The 15,557-nt window shown below is 46.6% G+C and overlaps 1 protein-coding gene across 1 annotated transcript in view; it reads left to right on the top strand.

Moving 5' to 3' along the window:
• Nucleotides 1–313: 313 nt before the first annotated feature.
• MED17 (mediator complex subunit 17) overlaps nucleotides 314–15,557 on the top strand; it is a 31,486-nt gene continuing 16,242 nt past the window's right edge. Inside the window, exons 1-6 of the mRNA XM_066586917.1 lie at nucleotides 314–628; nucleotides 2,633–2,799; nucleotides 4,763–4,982; nucleotides 7,375–7,511; nucleotides 9,487–9,571; nucleotides 10,626–10,778. Of these exons, the coding sequence (XP_066443014.1) occupies nucleotides 388–628; nucleotides 2,633–2,799; nucleotides 4,763–4,982; nucleotides 7,375–7,511; nucleotides 9,487–9,571; nucleotides 10,626–10,778 (1,003 nt within the window). The 5' untranslated portion in view covers nucleotides 314–387. The remainder of the gene's footprint in view (nucleotides 629–2,632; nucleotides 2,800–4,762; nucleotides 4,983–7,374; nucleotides 7,512–9,486; nucleotides 9,572–10,625; nucleotides 10,779–15,557) is intronic.

Below are 15,557 nucleotides of genomic sequence, written 5' to 3'. Positions count from 1 at the left end.
TCTGCTATATCATGCAGCTCCCGTACTGACTCCTCACTAACTCATCATCTTCCTCGGTATTATTGATAGACTATCTAGTATTCATCTTTCTATTCACTTCGCAGTAGTTTGGCGCCATTACTAGGCCGCCAGAGCGCAGCACCCCCACACACATCCACCCCCTCTGAAGCTCAGAGCAAGAATGGCCTTCACGAGCTTCACTTCCGGTCACTACGCGCCGAAAGCTGCATTTCCTGTCACATGGTGTAGTGAGCGGCAGAGATGGGGGGAGGGAATGAATTGGTCACGTGTGAGGGAAGAGTCACGTGACGGTGTGACGTCACAACCTCCTAGGAGATCGTACATTCTAACCACTACATTAGCTGTGAGCTCGCCGCCGGGTCTATCATGTCTGGGGGGCCGCCGGTACAGATCAGCATCGAGTCCTCCGCGGAGAAGCAGGTGCAGGAGGTCGGGCTGGACGGCTCGGAGACCTACGTGCAGCCGCTGTCCATGTCCCAGAACCTAGCCCGCCTGGCGCAGAGGATAGACTTCGGGCAGGAGTCTGATGATGGAGACAACGGGCAGGGAGTGCTGCAGGCTCGGGAGAACGACTGGGCGGAGCAGCAGCAGCAGGAGGAAGAGGAAGGTGAGTGCGGCTGGAGATCGGCCGACGACATCCTGAACGATCTGATGATTGTTTACATTGGTCGTCAGTGGGAGGAGCTTCCTTTGGCAGGTGGCTGCTGATTGGCTGTGTCATACCTTCCTCGTTAGGGCTCATTCACACCGATCTGCCTGTTAAAGCATGTACTTTAATTTTTCTGCGTACACTCATGGATATGAATTGCATATTCCACTAGCGTAATAATAATCCCAGCATGCTCTATTAGGCCGCGGACTCTATCTGGACGGCCTGGCGTGCAGTCAATGGAGGCGTCCGATGTGCAGCCCATATGCAGTTAATATTGCGCATGGGCCGCGGGTATCCGTGACATCACTGAATGACGGAGCGGGCGATACAAACATTGGAAAAAATTACCTGTACCGCGTACGGCCGATAGTGAGCCGCTGCGGCCATACGCACATATATAGTATACGCCCGTGACACGGACAGCATGAACCCCCCCGCAGGCTCGGAGCGCTTATATATGCTGTCTGCACAGATGTAGGGGGGGCGGTAAAAACGCGCAGTGAATGCGTGGGATGTGCGCGAACCCAAGAAGGCGGGAAGAATCCATCGGTCCTTCTTGTGGATTTTTTTTTTAGTGTTTTTGTGTCCGCAGAAAATAAATGCAGGATTGAGCAAAATTCACCGTAAATACGAGCGTCTCTGGTCCTTGAACACGTTGCGCACTTCACGGACCGAAACTCGCCAGATAGTCGAGTATTGGAGCCCTTCTAGCGACTCTATTTTTTTTTTTTTTTGTCTGAGCGTAAGAACCCCGCGAGGACCGCTGAGTTATGTGCAAATACATAGGGAATAAACATTTAACCCCGTAAGGACCAACCCCGGTAAATATACGGCGCTTGGTCCTGGGCTTTAATCCCGGCTGATAGCAGGAGCCGGTCAGGGCCTCGGCTGTAAGTCACAGCTGAGTACCCGGAGGAGAAGTGGTTTTTATCCCCTTCTGCCTTCTTCTTTCCCGGGTACATGGCACTCGGTGAAAAACGCAGAATGAAAACCAATGGGTGTTATTCCGACCGTGTTGCACGTGTAAGGCGGTCTGTCCACGGGCGCTGTGATATCCCGCAGCAGATCGCAGGAGCCAGATGACTGCTCTCCGCGCCTTTCTGACAGGCTGACTGCGAAGAATCGCTATGATTCTCCGCTTGTGCACAGGGGGGCTGCGCCTTCCATAGCCTTAACCGCGGCCGGATTATCACCACGGGGAAAACAATGCAGAAACGCCCGTGGGCAGGCAGGCTAAAGATTACGCCGTAGGCAGCTGGTAAAATACTAATAAATAATATTAAAGTTAGAAAAAGCGCTTTTCCAAATCGTCACATCCAAAAACAATTGGTACCAATACCTCCATAAGTCTCTAGTTTATTAAAATATGACATTATTAATATTACACGATTAACTCCGGCAGAAGAAAAAACACAGAATCGCGTATTTTTCATCACTCTGTGTCTTACAAAAAAAAAAAACGAATACAAAGCTATCAAAAAGTCTTGTGCTCCCCACAAGGGCCGCCCTGCGAGAAACGAGCCCTGTGCTGATGGAGATATATAAAGGTCATGGGGGTTTAACGATATATATATATATACCACGTGTCCCTTAATGCACCGTGAATGCCATGCAAATAAACCCCCTTCCCTCTCAAAATGGTGCAATTGTGGGTCCTCCTCCAACTTCGCCCCACTTAGCAGTTTCTCTAAGCCTTCCAATACGTTATATGATACTAATGAAGCATACAACTCGTCCCGCGTGGGGAAAAAGCCCTCGTGTAGAAATGTCAGCTGATATAATACAAAATAACCAGAACTGCAGGCGCATCACTAACCCTTGGTCATGAAAGGGTTAAAATTTAAAAAAAATAGGAGTATACTCTTCCTCGGCCCCCGGCCTGTTAGCGTTTCCCCATGCTGGACGTCGCGGTGGCTTTGTGGTCGTACTTCCTGTTCAGTCTGTCGTCTTCCCCTTCAGGTATGATCAAGTTCCAGCCGTCACTCTGGCCGTGGGACTCGGTGCGGAACCACATCCGCGGCGCGCTGACGGAGATGTGCGTGCTGTACGACGTGCTGACCATCGTGAAGGACAAGAGGTACATGCACCTGGATCCCGTCTCCCAGGAGTCCACAACGCCCAAGCAGGTAGGTCACTGCGCCCGCCCTCCGGCTCATGGGGGGGTCTGTGCTGGTTTTAGGGTCCCCTCTATTGGCGCAGAAGAAACCTGCTTGACATTTGACACTGGTGCCGCAGAGATTAGTAGCGGCGTGGGCAGTGTGTTTTGTCCTGTAGGGGGCGCCAGCAGCAGATTTCCTCTGTGCACAATATCCAATAGGACGAGCGGCTGGTCATGCACATGGGTCCAAGGGAGGGGTCCAACTGTGCCGATGCTGGGATATAGATGTATATACAACCTGCTGTGGAGCGCGTCCCCAGGGGGCACAACCTCTAAAACAAGCTGGAAGGTACCCAGGGAAAGCATGAGGGACACAAACTGGCGCCAGCACCTTTTAAGGCGGCCGCACACATGGGCATAAGTGCATATAGGTACCCTATCGCATGGCGTATGTGCACTATGGATGGCGCATGATCACGTGCTGGAGCGCCCGTAACCGCACTTTTTACTGCACTTCTTTCACTGCCAGGACCGCTCGCATCGGCGCCATATTTCAGTAGGTGGGTCAGCTGACTTAGTAAGCGAGACAGCCTGTGTATTCTCGGGTATTATCGGTTAACCCCGCAAAATCATGCAGCTCAGTGCGCAATTGTGGGCAGACAGGGGCCTTCACTGCGCAATTGCACACCAAGATGGAGCGTGTCGCGTTTTTCCCCACAATCAAAATGCGGACAAAGAAAAGTATTAAAACGTTATTGCTTGACCTGCTGATAGATGTAAGCGGTGAAATGCAGTTCACAGCCGCACGTGTGCGACTACGTTTGGCGTCCCTTACAGTTTTTTATGGGATAAGTTTAACCACAAAACTTTATTGAAAAGTAAGATTGTACAGTGAAAAAATACACTTTTTTATGTAAAAACTGACATAAATGTGCGAAACTGTATGGCTGCATGTTTACCGCATACGTTAAAACGTACATGTATGCTTAACCACTTCCATCCCGAGGATGTATATTTACGTCATGGGGTGTGAGCTTAGTATAGAGCGGAGTCTGGTGTCAATCCCGCTCCGTACATGGCGGGTGCCAAAAAGGGCAAAATGCAGAAAGATGGGACATGCCGCGATTTAATTTTTTTTTTTTATGCGACATCGCATGAGTGAAAATGTCGCAAATATGGAGGAAACCGTTGAAGAGCCCGGCCTTCATAATTCTGTGTTTTCACCCAACTTGCACAAAAATCGAGGAAGCGGCCTTAACCCTCTTTAGAATAAAGTTTTAAACTTTCTTTAGTCGTCCTTGAACACTTGAAGCGATCCATAACCTGAAGTGTGTTAAGCGGTTGTCGGCTGGTGGCTGACCTACCTGTCGGTGGTGGCAGCGAGGTGCGTTGCGGCACGCTAGGCCGTGTAGGATGCGATTTGGGTACCATGTTGCATGAGTGCAGGAGCTGGAAATAAGTCGGCCCTGCGGTCTGCCACGGGCGCCGTACGTCACAGGTTGGTGACCGTCAGACCCGTCATCCCGTGACGCAGCCAATCAGTGCTGTGCTTGCCTGCACCATCGCTCCCTGGATCAAGCACTGATGTTCTCGCGCTGCGCCTCCACAGGGATAACATGGACTTCACGATGAAGAAAATCTGCCATTCTGGTCTACGGAAGGGATTCCAATATGGAGGCATCTGTGCGCCATGAGGAGTTCAGCCGTATTTACATTTCTGGGTAATATTTTCTATTGGGCAAATATCCATAATTACCCGGTAGGAAATAAACCCGTCGAGAAATATGGCTCATATACCGATGACCCGGTTGTAGGTTAATCGCGTCTCTATTCTGGATCCGTATTACCAACTTGCTGCAATCCGCTCGTGTAAAAGCAACCTGAGAGGTCAAAAACTGGGGAAAGTCATGTGGTTTTTGCATTTTCTCCTTGATTGCCGGGTCCGCTGGGAACGTCTATACTTACCGTCTCCCTATATCTTCTCTTCCCAGAATCAGCACGGCTTACTGTTGGTTTCGAAACGGAAATCGCTCCTTGGCGCCGCACAGATCCTTCTTAAAGGAGGCGAACGCCTGTCCAAGTCCGTAGCGGAGAACCAGGAGAACAAGAGGCAGCGAGACTTCAACTCTGAGCTGCTGAGATTACGCCAGCATTGGAAGCTGAGGAAGCTGGGAGATAAGATCCTGGGGGACCTGAGCTACCGGAGCGCAGGTAGAGCCTGAGGACACAAAACGCCGCTCCCGGCTGCTGCGGTCCTCGCAGATGAGGCACAGATAATTGGACAAGAAAAATACCCAACTTTCAAGATTGGGCTCCAAAGTTGTGATATTAGTAGAGCAGGACATCGTTGTACGAGGCTTGTCGCCACACACAGAAACCCTGTTCACACTGCCCGACCCACAGGCAGCATAGATAGAGCGCCGGCTCCATTCCCTGTGAAATCAGTGGGAGCGCTGCTCCTAAGCTTCCTGTTTGGGATAGGACATAACATCCTGCCCGCAGCCCAGAGCAGGAGGTGTAGGAGCAGCGCGGCGCTCCCAATGATTTTATGAGGAGTGAAGCCGGCGATCCAACTTCCTCTGATCGCTGATGATGACGACGGCTGACTCTCTGCAGTGATAGCGGGCCGGATGATCAGCTGATGACCTATCTAGGGGATAGGTAATCCATTAAATAAGATCGGAATATCCCTTCAGGACCCGGCCTACTTTGGCCCTAGGGATGTACTCATTTTTGGGGGAACTTTCATCTTCACTTCGCAAAAACCATAATTTTTTTTTGGGCGGTACCAGCTGCAATTTTTATTGGTACCATTTTTTTCTTTTTTTTAAAACTTCGCTGCATCCAAAGTCCCATAGCTTTTTTGTTTTTTATTTATTTATTTTTTTCAAAACTTGGAAGGCTAGGTTTTTGCATGACAAGCTGTAGTTTCTATTGACAGTATTTTGGGGTACATCACTTTTATAGTGTTTGTGTTCTTGTTAGTTTACTTTACCTCCTATTTAAAAAAAAAAGTGAGCATTTTGGCTCTTTTTATTTATTTTTTCTGTCTTTTCCATATCGTTTTTTGCCGTGCAGGATATATAGTGTGTTCAATTTTACCAAACGTACGTTTTTTTTTGGTTTTTTTTTTTTATATAATTTTTTTTTTTAGAGGGGAAAGATTGCAAGAAAGAGTTTTTGTTTTGTTTTTTTCTTAGCTAATTTTATTTTTTTTAACACCTTTTTTTAAATATCCCTGTAGGGGACGTGAACCTGTGATCATATAATTGCTATGATAATACATTGCAGTAGGTCTGTACTGCAATGCATTATAGCTATTGCTATCGATCATACGCCATTGCAGACTTGGATGGCTTTTGGTTCACATCGCAATTCATTAGTCTTCTGCAATTAAATCGCGGCAGGCCAATGACGTCACAGTGGGAGTGCGCTCCTGTGTACCCTTTACATGCCACATCTAATATTGATTACGGCATGTTAGGCCTCCCTCACACAGACTTTTTTTGTACAGCGTTTAGCACTGCACTAAACGCTGTACAATGCTCACATTCATTTCGATGGGGCTGCTCACACAAGGCTAAAATCGCAGCATCTTCAACCCTGCACTTTGGCAGCGATGCATGTTCTATTTTTGGCCATTTTCAGCCCTGCGTCGCCCATTGAAAATGAATGGGCAGCGGTTTCATTGCTGCCGGAAATGCGGCACAAATTGGTACTGCGCTTTTGGCAGCGCTAAACGCCCTAGCTACACTGCCTGCGTCAAAAAATCAATACTCACCTTGCAGGTGATGTCGCTGTCCCCGGCGGCGCTCTCAGGACTTATCAGCCAGCAGGGGAACTTTTTCTCTGGTGACGGGGATTTGAAATCCCCGCCTCTAACGAGAGATTGCTCTGATTGGCTGAGCACTGCTGAGTGACAGCCCGCTCAGCCAATCAGAGCCAGCGCTCAATGCATCCAATCTCAGCCATTCATTCATTGAATGGCTGTGATTGGACGCATCCAGTGCTGGCTCTGATTGGCTCAGCCCGCTGTCACTTAACGGCGCTTATCCAATCAGAGCATTCGGACGGCTTCACAAGGTCCCGACAGCGGTGCCAGGGACAGCGACTTCACCAGCTAGGTGAGTATTCAGCTGTGCTGAAAATGCAGCCAAAACACTGGCATGACGCATGCCAGCGCTGCTGAAACCGGGCGGAATCTGCAGTAAACCCAGTGCTGAAAAATGCTGTGTCTGCAAACGCCTGTGTGAGGGAGGCCTTAAGGTGTTACGACCGGGATCAGTGAACACTGGAGGTGAACTGTCAGTCACAGCCAGCTCCTGACAGATGGCATGGGCTCAGCTTTTGGAGATGAAAATCCCTCCCCCCAAAATTGTCGTATCCTTAGGTCCAAAATGGGCCATGTCACTAAGGGGTTAATCCGAGGATAAGTCCTCAGTCGTTCACATCTAGACAACACGTTTTAAGGGTTTGAAGTGTTTTGGACCACAGATGGAACTTCTTCTCATAGTCTGATTATCTTGTAGGATGAGATCTCTGCAGGCGTCTCCTCATGTTCCTGCTCTGACGTCTTCCTTTTCTGTCTCCTCCTTGGTTGCAGGTTCTCTCTTTCCTCACCAAGGAACATTCGAAGTCATAAAGAACACAGACATAGACTTGGATAAGAAGATCCCAGAAGACTACTGCCCGCTAGATGTGCAGATTCCCAGCGATCTGGAGGGCTCCGCTCATCTGAAGGTCAGCACTGTCTGTATGTATGTCTCCCCGATGCCTCCCACGTACATGTACGTAGGATGTGCATGACGTGGGATCGACAACTGAGTCTTCTCCATACACAATCGTGGTTTGCTATCTATGACAGCTGCCCACAATAGTCCTGATCGGAGATTACTCCATTCTTGGCAGTTAACTGTTTAACCCCTTAACACTGCAGGGTGTACATTTACGTCCTGCAGCGTCTGGGTAAGTATGAAGGGAGATCGCCGGGCAATCTCTCTTTATACAATGCGGCCGTCGACTGTTTCTTACAGCCGACACCCAGCGGCAACAGCTCTGATAAGTCATGTGGCTGATCGGAGCTGTTCACCCTTTAAATGCCGCTGTCAATTCTGACAGTAGCATTTAAATCCCCCGAACGATGTTCGGGGGTCCCATACAGTCCCCCCACAATGAGACCGCAGGAAGCTGTGAGGGTATCATGGCAGCCGGGGGCCTTCTGTAAGGCCCCAGTGTTGTCGTGGCAGAATGCCTATCAAGCCATGCCCATGGGGTGGCTTGATAGATTGCCTGCCCAAAAGGCAGTATGATGTAATGCTATGGCATTACATCATACTGCAGGAGCGATCAAAGCATCGCATGTTGTTAACCCCTCTGGGGACTAAAAAAAAAGTAAAAATAAGAACAAAGTTTTAAAAAAAAAATTAGTTAAACCCCCTTTTGCCCTATTTATAATGAAAGACTCTGAATAATAAAACAAAAATACATATTTGATGTAGTTGCTTCCATAAAAGTCCGATCTATCAAATCAACTCATTATTTGCACCACACGATGGAGGTCGTGGGAAAAAAAACCCACCAGAAATACGCTTTATTTGGTTATCCTGTGTCCAAGAAAAAATGCAACAAAAAGCGATCAAAAAGCCGTATGTATTCCAAAATGGTACTAACGTAAACTACTGGACGTCCCGCAAAAAATGAGCCCTGGCACAACTATGTCGATGGAAAAAGAAAAAAAGTTATTATAATAAATAATTTTTTAAAAAATTAAGTAAAAGTAGTAGAGCAAAAAAAACAAAACTATGTTTGGTATCATAGTAATCGTACCGACCCATAGAATAAAGTTATCATGTCGTTTTTGCTGCAGTTTGGGCGTTGTAGAAACAAGGCGCACCGAAAGATGGCGGAATTTAATTTTTTTCATTTTACTCCACTTAAAATTTTTTCAAAAGTTTTTCAGTACATTAAATAGTACCCTTGAAAAATACAAATATCGTCCAGCAAAAGATAACCCTCAAACAGCGACGTCAATGGATGAATAAAGGAGTTACGATTTTTTTAAATTGGGATGGAGGGGGTAAAGGGCCATGTCATTGAGGGGTTAAATGCTGCTGTCAATTCAGCTTATACAATTATTGTGTCAACAACACATCTTCTGCCCATTAGGGCCAGACAGAGTCCCTGCAATGCCCACCGTGGTCCGGATCCAATTCAGGCCACCGTATAGACAGCCCAATAAATAGTAGCACAGGCAGCAGTTTCTGATGCAAACAGATAATCCTCTTTATTCCTCCCAGAACAAACAAACGACGTTTCGATTCAACGAATCTTTGTCAAGGTATACTTGACAAAGATTCGTTGAATCCAAATGTCGTTTGTTTGTTCTGGGAGGAATAAAGAGGATTATCTGTTTGCATCAGAAACTGCTGCCTGTGCTACTATTTATTGGGCTGTCAATTCAGCCGGCAGCGGCATTTAAAACTGAATCCTAATGGAATGGAAGCCATCTGAAAGCTTCTGGTTTCTTGAGAACCCATTGAAATCAATGAGGAAGGGAACCGAAAACACTTTACTTTTAATTCCAATTTTCTGTTCCAACAACCGCACTGAATTGTATCTGAGGTCCCATCTGGCTGTGAGAGGCTGGTATACTATGATAGGACGTCCGTCTTACAAGAAATTGGTTAACCGGAGAACCGCGTTGGTTTTGTTCCAGGTTTCCATTCAGAAGCAGTCGTCGGATATTGGTGACCTCGGCACAGTGAATCTGTTCAGAAGGACGGTACCCAAAGCCAAAGCAGGTACGTTCAAAGTACTACGGGTGCGCTACACTGGGGTCTCCCACGGTTCCCATAATTAAAATGGGACTACTTAATATATGTCTATTAGTCTCATTTTTTAGCATAAGTCTGTCCCTTTACTTTTTGCTTAGTAACACAATATAATCCTACATGGGGACATCCTGAGGAATACAGGGGTACCTTTTATTTTGTTCCAGTCTGGCTCCCATCTCCATATGTCACCCCAGAAGGTCTTTGTGCATCGTATGCTAATTAGCTGTGCACCGTCTGATGGGTGGTTAGTCCGGGCTCTCTTCCCAACTACATTAAAAAAAGAACACTCTGCCACTGGACTCCATGCATTTCACCTCCAGACTGCTTGCGCTGCACTAAGGCAGGGGTCCCCAACTCCAGTCCTCAGGGCCCACCAACAGGTCATGTTTTCAGGATCTCCTATGGTAAGAACACCTGTGGAAATGTCTGAGGCACTGATGATAATTACATCACCTGTGCAATACTGAGGAAATCCTGAAAACATGACCTGTTGGCGGTCCCTGAGGACTGGAGATGGGGAACACTGCACTGAGGGATCGGGCACATGTGCTGTGGCGCCCTCTTGGGCCAGAATGGCGTTACACACATGCTTCCTTCAAGCACTCTGATGGTAGAATGCATGGTGTCTCCTAGGAGTGCAGGGCTGGAGATGTCACTCAGCAAGGAAACAGGCAGTTTTGTAGTTGAATAGGCGAAGAGAGCGCCGGGACCGTCCGTTGGATGGTTGGACTGCTGGCGAAAATGGCTCCAGCTTTAAAAAAAAAAAAAAAAAAAAAGAAGAAAAAAACCTGGCAATTTCAGGTTCCTCCAGAGGGAGGTGCATGTAGTTAATCCATCTAGTTGCAAAAGCTGCTTAAATTTATTCTATCACTTTAATTATTAAAATGGTTGTAAAATAATAGATCTAATCCGGTGATTGTCGTTATTGTTACTTGTGCCAGTCTTACTGTTCTGGTGCCATCTGCTGCAGATCAGTCCTACACGCTCAATATTGAACTCCCCCCGTTCTTTCTGATTCCAGGGACACCACATTGGCAGACGAAGCTGGAAGCCGCACAGAACGTCCTGCTTTGCAAAGAAATATTTGCCCAGTTGTCTCGTGAAGCCGTTCAGATCAAATCTCAGATCCCCCACATTGTCGTCAAGAACCAGATCATCTCCCAGCCTTTCCCTGGTAAGACGTCCGTGTCCTGCAGAGGTTCATGATGGGCGTGTGAGTGGGTGCTCAGCAGTATCTGACACCCGTTACCTCCCACACTTCACATGGATACACTTTTCTTCCTGGGTTCCTTCTGACTTCGCTAAAAACCGTATTCAGACTGAAACCTGAATGAAACCATAGACGTTAATGACTCGGAGACTAAAGTTGCAAACTTCGGTCCCTGTTTGACATTGTTTTTGTCAGTTTTCTGACATTTTTGGAGGACAGAGTGGTATATTCAACTATGCTTCACTATACAGGACAAAATATAATTCAACCTGCGTACAGCAGCACTCGGAGGTCAAAAAGAAAGCTCCGTCAAGTGATCAGGTTACAGTCAGTATATGTGATCACATAGCGTGGTGTGAACAGAGCTTAACCCCTTAAGGACACGGCCTATTTTGGGCTTAAGGACCCAAGTATTTTTGGCGGATTTTCATCCCCATTATTCAAAAGCCATAACTTTTTTTATTTTTCCGTCGACGCGGCCGTATGAGGGCTTGCTTTTTGCGTGGTGCACTGTAGTTTTCATTGGTGCCATTTATGGGTACATAAACTATATTTTAAAATGTTTATTAATTTCATTATGTTGGCAGGGAGAGAAAACGCATCAGTTCTGCCATAGATTTTTATTTTGAGTTTTTTTTCAGTGTTAATCAACGGTAGTCAGAGGTAGGTGGTGTACTGGGTTAAAGAGTTTGTCCGAGTTATTCCATCTCTCTGCAACCTCTTTCCCTATTGTGTAACATTACAGGTTGTCATAGACTTGCCTCTCACCACTTCTGTGTCCTCCAACGCGGCTCGGTCCCCCGACTCCAGTCTCTGTCTACAGCTGCAATCCCACCAGTTTAGAAGACGTTATTGGCTGCTGCCGCTGTTTTGTCCCATAAAGCAAATGGGACTGCAGCTGCAAATGGAGACCGGAGAAGGGGGGAAAAAAAGCACAGTCACGGGACGGTGCGAGGAGAGGTGAGTAGATGACAATTCGTTACACAATGTGGAGGGGGGGAGTACCAAGATGGTATAAGTCGGGCAGCTGCTCCATGGGGAGGCATGATCAAAGCACCCGTGTATAGGTGCTGCTGGCCTAGTCTGCTAGTCAACCGGTGCTCAATTAGCATGTGCGAATATGATGAAGAGGGAGTAAAGAGCTGGGACTCTGGCCAACCTGTTAGAGAGGCACGTATGGTAGATTAATAAAGTCAATGGCACATTATTAAATCCTGTGAATATAACGCTTATTTATTTTGAGGTTCGCAGACCTTTTTATCAAACAGCTGGGTGAACACTAGTAGTAGTGACCGTCCCAGGAAGAGTTACATAGTATAAAGAAGACACAAGAAAAAGTAATAAGAATAGAATAAAAATAAATAGAACAGAAAATTATTATAAATTAAAATAGATAAAATATGCTCAACCCGTGTCCTGCAGGTTCAAGGTATGTGTGAAGGGAGATCGTGGGGCGATCCATACAATGTGGAGGCCGTCTGTTTCTTACAGCCAACACCCGCTCATCGGAGCTGGTAACCCCTTAAATAGTACTTATCAGTTTTCGGGGTCCCGAACACCCTCCCTCCCCCCGTGATGAGATTGCCGGGTGCTATGTGGGTTTGTAGATTGCCTGGCAGATTGCAGTATGATGTAATGCTATAGTATTACATCATACTGCAGGGTCGATCAAACAATTGCAAGTTTTTGTTCCCTCTGGGGACTAAGAAAAAAAAAAAAAAGGAGAAATTGGTTTTAAAAAGTTTTATTAGTTAAAAAAAGTAATACGTTAAAAAAGAAAACCTTTTGCCATAATAATAATAAAAGAATCTAAATAATAAAACTAAAATACATATTTCGTATTGTTGCGCCCATAAAAGTCTGATCTATCAAAGTAATAGATAGCACAGTGAATGTCGTTAGAAAACGAAACGCCAGAATTGCGGGGGGGGGGGGGGGGGGGGTTACCACTTTCTCGCCAAGAATAAATACTATAAAAAGCAACCAAAAAGTTGTATCTTCTCAAAAAGTGGTACCAATAGAAACTACAGAGACGTCTTGCAAATAACGAGCCTCACAGAACGATGTTGATGGAAAAATAAAAACGTTATGGCTGTCAGAAGATGGCGGTAGAAAATAATTGTATTTTTTTCCAAAGATTTTTTTTATTTTTTATAAGTAGTACAGCAAAAGTGAAACTATACAAATATGAATCACGGCCCGATATCTCCCTCGCCAGTGTGAAGGGGCCCCAAGAGAAATAGAGCAAATGAAAAAAATATCTTTGGAAAAAAAAGTAAATTCGGATAGCGATAGATAAGATAGATTAATATAGATATTCAGGTATAGTAGTTATCGTACTGATCCATAGATTATCTTGTCACTTTTGTTGCAGTTTGTACGCCGTACAAAGATTGCAGAATTTCTGGGGTGTTTTTTTAATCCATCTCTCTTCACTTTTTTACTATGAAAAATGCAACTCGACCCACAAAAAACAAACCGTCAGACGTTTACGTCTATGGTTAAAGAAGAGTTACGACTTTTTTAAAGGAAGGCGGGGGGGCGAAAATGGGGGTGGGGGGGAATGACAAGCCTACAGAGCCTCGAAACTACAAGAAAAGTACAGCTGCAGATAAAATGGAGAGAAAAGGGGACTCAAACCCATATAAAGGGATAAATGTGCAGGCATACAGAAATTAGATATATTCTGGTATATAAAGAGGTAAGAACACACTTAATATTTAATGATATCTCGGGGTTAAACAAGGTGACTAAAAAAGCTTTTGGTAATTGAAAAAAGTATGCAGTCATAAAAGTTAATATAATAATCTTTATTTGTATAGCGCCAACCTATTCCGCAGCGCTTTCAGGCATGGATAAATGCAAAACAATACAACAATTGCAACAATTACAATGTGAGATACAATCAGTTTGAAACAAATGGGGTGGGGGTGATACAGGAGGTACAAGGGGGGTGGGGGGGAGCGAGGCATGGGGAACACAGGCAATAGGGGATTTCATGTGGAAATCAGTTAGTAGAAAGCAAACAAGGCGATAATGAGGTCATATGTGATAGGAAGGGTGAAAGGCGTGGGGAGCCATAGGGAGGGGCAGGGGATTTGGTATGCCTCCCTGTAGAGGTAAGTTTTTAAGGCGCCCCTGAAATTTCATGCATCGGGAATTGTCCGGATGCCTTGGGGTAGAGTGTCCAAGAGGATGGGTGCTGCTCTGGTGAAGTCCTGGAGGCGAGCATGGGAGGTTCGTATTAAATAATTATTTAGTCTGACTGTGTTAGCAGATCGGAGTGTGCGGGCTGGGTGGTATACGGACAGGAGGCAGGAGATGTATGGTGGCGCGGCGACATACAGAGCTATGTGGGTGAGGTTGATGAGTTTAAATTTAGTTCTGCAGTGGATGGGCAGCCAATGCAGCGACTGGCATAATGCAGAGGCGTCTGAGTAACGACTGGATAGAAAAATGAGTCTAGCTGCTGCATTTAGTATGGATTGGAGTGGAGCGAGTCTAGTACGGGGGAGGCCGATGAGTAGCGAGTTGCAGTAGTCAAGTCGGGAGTGGATAAGGGCTACCACGAGTGTCTTGAGCGTGTCTGTGGTGAGGAAGGGCCTGATTTTTAGCAATATTTTTGAGATGCATGTTTGGGCCAGAGATTGGATATGAGGGGCAAAGGAGAGATCCGAGTCCAATGTGACCCCAAGGCATCGGGCATGCTGTCTGGGGGTTATGATGGTGCCAGACACTGGAATGGAGATGTTGAGGGGAGGTCGGTTAGAAGGTGGAAAGACGAGAAGGTCCGTTTTAGACAGGTTAAGTTTGAGAAAAAGGGAGGACATAGTGTTAGAGACAGCGGACAGACAGTCGGTGATATTTTGGAGGAATGGTCCAGAGATCTCACGAGAGGAGGTGTATAGTTGGGTGTCATCAGCGTAGAGATGGTATTGGAGGCCGAATTTGTGAATTGTTTGTCCAACTGAGGCTGTGTAGATAGAAAAGAGAAAGGGACCGAGCCCTGGGGTACCCCAACAGCGAGAGGAAGTGGGGCAGAGATAGAACCAGCGAAGGAGACACTGAAAGAGTGGCCAGACGTAGGAGGAGAACCAGCAGAGAACAGTGTGCTTTAGACCAATAGAACGGAGCATAGTGAGAAGGAAGTCATGGTCGACAGTGTCTAATGCAGCAGAGAGGTCAAGTAGGATTAGTAGGGAGTAATCACCCCTTGACTTTGCCGTCATTCAGTCATTTGATACTTCTGTGAGGGCAGTTTCAGTCGAGTGTAGAGAGCGGAAACCAGACTGGAGGGGGTCGAGGAGTGAGTTGTCAGAGAGGAAGTGTGTAAGGCGGGAGTAGACCAGGCGTTCCAGTAATTTGGAGATAAAGGGGAGGTTTGAGACAGGTCGGTAGTTGGCAGCGTTGGTCGGGTCAAGGGTTGCTTTTTGGGTTTTTTTTAAGCAGAGGAGATATGATGGAGTGTTTAAATGATGAGGGGAAGGTACCAGAGGTTAGGGAGAGGTTGCAGATTGTGGTGAGGTGAGCAGTGAAATCTGGGGAAAGGGGCAACACTCAGATCCATCACAGGGGCCTGTTATTTGGGGCTGAGGAGGGAGTAGAAGGTGTGGAAGAGTCATTTGGGGTTGTGGCATAGTGAGGAGACAAGGGAGGTGAAATAAACTTGTTTGGCGCACCTAGAGCACCGCTGGATAAAGCGCATTTGGGATGTGTGCCAAGGTTGCCATGGTCCACGGTTGA

This window comes from Eleutherodactylus coqui, chromosome 1 (assembly GCF_035609145.1).
Source record: "Eleutherodactylus coqui strain aEleCoq1 chromosome 1, aEleCoq1.hap1, whole genome shotgun sequence".
Lineage (NCBI taxonomy): Eukaryota > Metazoa > Chordata > Amphibia > Anura > Eleutherodactylidae > Eleutherodactylus > Eleutherodactylus coqui.
This window is presented reverse-complemented; position numbering and strand designations above follow the sequence as displayed.